This window comes from Galeopterus variegatus, unplaced genomic scaffold (assembly GCF_000696425.1).
Source record: "Galeopterus variegatus unplaced genomic scaffold, G_variegatus-3.0.2 Scaffold2084, whole genome shotgun sequence".
Classification (NCBI taxonomy): domain Eukaryota; kingdom Metazoa; phylum Chordata; class Mammalia; order Dermoptera; family Cynocephalidae; genus Galeopterus; species Galeopterus variegatus.
The window spans coordinates 54,548-60,308 of NW_007728195.1; the positions used below are offsets into that span (position 1 = coordinate 54,548).

A 5,761-nucleotide genomic window follows, 5' to 3' on the forward strand; every position below is an offset into this window, starting at 1 on the left:
AAAAAAAAAATCTAATTTTCTGTCTGAAAGGCATAAATCTGCCTGTCAGGATTTTGGGAGATTAGTGCTGAGGGAAGATTAATCTCCTTTCATTCAGTAACTAGACCTGCATTATCCAGTATGGTAGCCATTAGTCACTTGTAGCTTCAAAGTAGAGATATCCCTCAGTATCTATGACTTCTGCAGATACCAAAATCCACAGATACTCAATTTCCTTATATAAAATTGGGCAGTATTTGCATATAACCTACACATGTTCTCCCATACACTTTAAATCACCTCTAGATTACTTATAATACCTAATACAATATAAATGCTATGTAAATAGTTGTTATTCTGTATTGTTTATTTTGTTTGTGTTACTTCACATTATTATATTGTTATTCTTATTGTTTTTTTCCCAAATATTTTTGATCTTCAAATGATTGAATATGTAGTCGATTGAATCGGTGGATGAATGTGGAACCCTTGCATACAAAGGGCCAACTGTACTTGAAATGTAACTAGTCCAAATTGAAATATGCTATAAGTATCCAACATACTAGTCCAAATTGAAATATGCTATAAGTATCCAACATACTATATGTAGCTATATAAGTGCTATATATGCTGGATTTCAAAGATTAGTATGAAAAAAGTAATATATCTCATTAATAATTTTTCTTTATTACATATTGAAATGATGATTTTTTAAAATGTAAGTTAAATAAATTATGTCAATAACATTAATTTTACCTGTTTCTCTTTACTTTTTAAAATGTGGTTACTATAAAATTTAGAATTACACAGGTGGCTCACGTTTGTGAGTCACTTTATAGGTCTATTGGACAGTGCTGATTTAGACTTTTACACAGTTCCTTTTGTTTTTCCACTATGCCAAATAATCTTTGTCTTCGTTTCTTTTGAAAAAATTTTTAATTATTTTTAATTGACACATATTAATTGTACATATTAACGGGGTACAGAGTTATACTCATATTTAGATACACACATACAATGTGTGATGATCAAATCAGGGTAATTAACCCATCCATTATCACAAAAATTTATCATTTTTCTGTCATGAGAGATTTTAAGCTCAGGTCTTCTAGCCATTGGAAAACATGCAATAAATTATAGTTAATTATAAATATCTAGCACTACTGTAGACCAATAGGACTTTTTTTTCCTATCTAGTTGTAATTTTGTATTTGTTAACCAACCTCTTCCGATCGCTATCCCTTCCCAGCCTCAAGTAACCACAATTCTACTCTCTACTTCTATAAACTCAATATTTTTTAGCTCCTACATATGAGTGAGAACGCATGGTGTTGTTCTTTCTGTGCCAGGTTTATTTCAATTAACATAATGTCCTCCAGTTTTATCCACATTGTCACAAATGACAGAATTTTATTCTTTATGGCTAAATACTATTCCTTTGTGTATATATACCCCTTTTCTTTATCATTCACTTGTCAATGGACACTTAGGTTGATTTCATAGCTTGGCTATTGTGAATAGTGCTGCAGTAAACATGAGGGTGCAGATATCTCTTCAGTATGCTAATTTCCTTTACTTTGGATAAATACACAGCAAGGAGATTGCTAGATCATATGGTGGTTCTATTTTTAGTTTTTTGAGGAATCTCCATACTGTTTTCCATAATGGCTGTCCTAATTGATATAATCCCATTTGTCCGTTTTGCTTTACACGGTTCCTTTTTTTCTGGAAAGTACTTCTCTCTCAGCAATGTCTAGGGTCCCCTGTTCTTAGAACCTCTGGTTCGCCTTCTGTAGATAACATCCTCCCTTCTGCTGGAATGGGAGATAGGTAGCAGCCGGGGTGCTCAGAACTGTCAAGGACTCTGGGAGGCCTAACTGCTTCTTTAAAAAAACTTTAAACTAATCTTCCTAGTTTGGTGCCACTTTCACCCCACTTTCAGAGGTACCTAGTACCACCATTTCCTGAGACTTTCTACATTTCTGCACACTAATCTTAGGATTTGGCTTTCTGTAGTCTGCTAATTCAGTGACCACTCATTCTTCTGCTTCCCAGCTTCTAAAATTTTGCTGCCTTTGTCTCCTCTCCTGCAGCCTTCAATTTTGTGGTACTAAAAAATCTGCTAATTCAGTGACCACTCATTCTTCTGCTTCCCAGCTTCTAAAATTTTGCTGCCTTTGTTTCCTCTCCTGCAGCCTTCAATTTTGTGATACTAAAAAATAAATAAATAAATAATTTTACTGTTCCTTTACTGAGATGTTAGGAAGTGCATGTGTCCAATCTTCCTCTTTAACTGGAAGTTTATTTCTGACTGTATTTTACTTCAATTTGGCTCTGTCCTCACCCGTCCACGAAGCTGCTCTTTCCAAGGTCCCAATAATCTCTGTCTTGCCAGATTTAATGAACGCTTACCTTTCTTCATCTTCTTTGACCTTTTAACAGCATCACAGAGCTGATCACTTCCCCATGAAACACTTTCCACCCTTGGTTTCCGAAAAGCTATAATATATTCTTCCTCCGTGCTTTATTTGGGATTCTGTTGATTTCTCCTCTTCCACTCAACATGCAAATGTCAGAGTACCTCAAGGCCCTGGAGCCTTAAGGAAGCCATGGATCACCGTCTCTCCTTTGTAAACCCTCTCTTTTGATGATCTCATCTATTATACAGTACCCAATGTTGACAACACCTACATTTTAATCTTCCAAATTACTTCTCTCTCAAGATGCACATTAGTTTACCTAACTCCAAATTCCACCTGAATTTCTGATAGGCATCTCAAATTTAGTGTCGCACATAAAGCTCATAATTTTCACACCTACGCATACTTCTTCCCTCATTTAGCTCAGAAAATGTCACCATCATTCGATTGCTCAAGCAAAAAGGCTTGCATCATCCTGTATTTTGTCCTCAATATCTGACCCATCACCAATTTTTGAGGAGTCCTCCGATGTATATCTTCAAGCTCTTCTCCATCTCCACTGCTCTACTTCCATCTAACTCCCATCCTTTTGTTCTACTGCAACATCCTCCTGATCATCACCTGCTTCCATTCTTGCCTTACTCCAACTCCTATCATTCTCTCCATATCATATATCCCATCAATTTCATCTTTTTAGACACACCTCTCTGAGTTCCAGAATGATCTATGAAAATCTCAATTATGTTTAAGAGGAAGGTCTTATCTATTTTGTCCATTTTTGTTTACCCAGTACTTACACTGTGTTTGGCACATAACAGTACTCGTTTTTAATGAAATAATTCATTAACCAATTAATGTGACCAACAATATTAATACAGAATTAAGGGGAAAAGCTAATTAGTAAAAGAAGATATGATATGTGTTTACCCAGTACTTACACTGTGTTTGGCACATAACAGTACTCGTTTTTAATGAAATAATTAATTAACCAATTAATGTGACCAACAATATTAATACAGAATTAAGGGGAAAAGCTAATTAGTAAAAGAAGATATGATATGAAAACTTTTCAAACATTGAGAGCAATTATAGCTCTGACAAACTTACTTCTGTATTTCCTAGCAGTCAAAGCAAATATGAAAACACAAAGATTGCAGAGCTCCTACTACCTAACAGAAGGAAGGATACATATCCATCATAAGTAAACACATTTGTTATCCAGTTTTATAGCCTGTGAGGAATTTGCTTTCAATGAAAGTCAGAAAGTAATGGATAGTACCTACACATCATTTGGGTTTTAATGCAAAGGTATTCACCACATGTATGTTTCTCGTATTGATTCTCAGGGAACAGATGTAAAAGTTTAAGTGCCACTACATAGAGACTCACACAGAGGATTAGATTATGGACATAAATGTATTATTTTGGTTATTCAGCCAGTGTAGAATTGAAAGCAACAGTAAAACAACCCTTTCCTAACATAATATGCAATTCCATGCCTTCAGATCATCTAAATGGTAGGAACCAACAGCTGCCTACATCAGATTGATGCTGAAGACAAAAACAAAAACAAAATCCCACAGCTGTCTAATTTATTTTCCTATGGACAATTTTCTTATTGTTGATTGGCAGTGAAGAAGAAACAGGATAAACTGCTGCCCACTTCTGCCCTTCTGTTGGTGGCTGCCATTGCAGTGCTTGCTGAGGGTGGTATGTTTTAGGAAAGGCCAGAGTTGAGGGCAGGTAGAAACAGTATGTGTTAGAAAGACCACTTACCTCATTTCACTGTAATACACCATGGTATAGTAGAGAGTAGCCTGTGGAGCATGAATGGTAAAATTTAGAGCTGAAAGACTGGTATGTGCCCTGGCACCAGAAGTTATGAACTCTGTGTCCTTAGACAAATCTCTTATCCTCTCTCAGCTTCAATTTATGCTGAAAGATGAGAATTCTAATATTTTGAAGTGGGAAAAATAGTACTACCTATTATTTTAGTCTGCCATAAGAAGACAGCACAGACTGAGTGGCTTAAGCAACAGAAGTTTATTTTCTCCTAGTTCTGGATGCTGAAAGTCCAAGATGCAAGTGCAATCATGGTTGGGTTCTGGTGAGGGCTCTCTTTCTGGCTTGCAGATGGTACCTTTGCACTGTGTCCTCACATGGGAGAGAGACTGCACACAACCTTTCTGGTGCCTCTTCTTATAAGGGCACAAGTCTCATCATGAGGGCCCCACTCTTATGACTTCATCTAAACCTAATTACCTCCCCAAAGTCCCATCTTCAAATACCATAACACTGGGGGTTAAGGCTTCAGCATATAAATCGGGGAATGGGGGGGTGGTCAACTTCGTTCACAGAATATATATTTATCTGGGGTTTTTAATGATGATAAAATGACATGATCTATACAAAGACATGGAAAATGCCAGATAAATAATTTCTGGACTTAATTAATATCTACCCGCCTTAATGAAGAATACTTATAGCAAATGCCTCTATACCTGAAACCTAGTATTTTTTTCCATAAGAGTTTCTGAAATGCCCCACAAAATATCTACCATTCGCGCTCCTACCCTCTAGCAGTTGGGAAAGAATCCTCTGGGAATCCCAACTTGACCAACAACATGGAGACGAGGGGAGGAGGAGAAGGGGGCCGAGGAATGCCCTAGCAGGAAACCCTTGTTGGGAAAAAAAAGACACAACAATGCAATTATTTTGATTTTCAGGTTCTTCAAGAAGCCCATCAGCAATATAGGTGTGTTGATTCTTATTACCATACTCAAGACAACTCTTTACTTTTGGTCTTTCATAATCCCATGAATACACAACGCCTGCACTGTGAAGACTGGAATGTCGCTCTGCACTCCAATGTTGGATTCAGGTAACCAATTTAGGCACTTTAGTTAATAACGTAGGCAGTTCGTTGAGTTTCCCTCGCCTGTTACTTTCTTAGTCACTCAAGTTTTAGTTCCTTAGCCTAAATTAGGTTCTTCAACTCAATGAAAACATCTGTGTAGTACTATAGATTCAATTCATATTCATCTTACAAAATTGGATGTCTGCCATGTGCAGGCATTGTGATAGGCACTGAAGCGATGCCCCCAAAGAAGACACTTTCTTCTCGCCCTCATGGAGTCTAGTGGGGATCTTATTAAACTACATACAGTTCCTTTAGATTCCAATAAGACTGCCGCTGAAAGATTTCAAGAAGCAAACTTCAGAATATGGCATTCTGTGTGCTGGTTTGGGGTAACTTCCCTTGATCTGTAGAAGATTCAAAGGTAGGGCGACTGAGTTACATACCAACACAGCGTCAGGTTTCCAGCACATGGAGAACTCTAGAAATCAGTGATTTTTTTTTT

At 36.9% G+C, this 5,761-nt stretch overlaps 1 protein-coding gene across 1 annotated transcript in view; it reads left to right on the top strand.

Annotated features, from left to right (window-relative positions):
* Window positions 1-5,761, top strand: part of SPAG17 (sperm associated antigen 17) — a 186,727-nt gene that overhangs the window by 41,422 nt on the left and 139,544 nt on the right. The window contains exon 15 of the mRNA XM_008580417.1: window positions 5,126-5,280. Within this exon, the coding sequence (XP_008578639.1) occupies window positions 5,126-5,280 (155 nt within the window). The remainder of the gene's footprint in view (window positions 1-5,125; window positions 5,281-5,761) is intronic.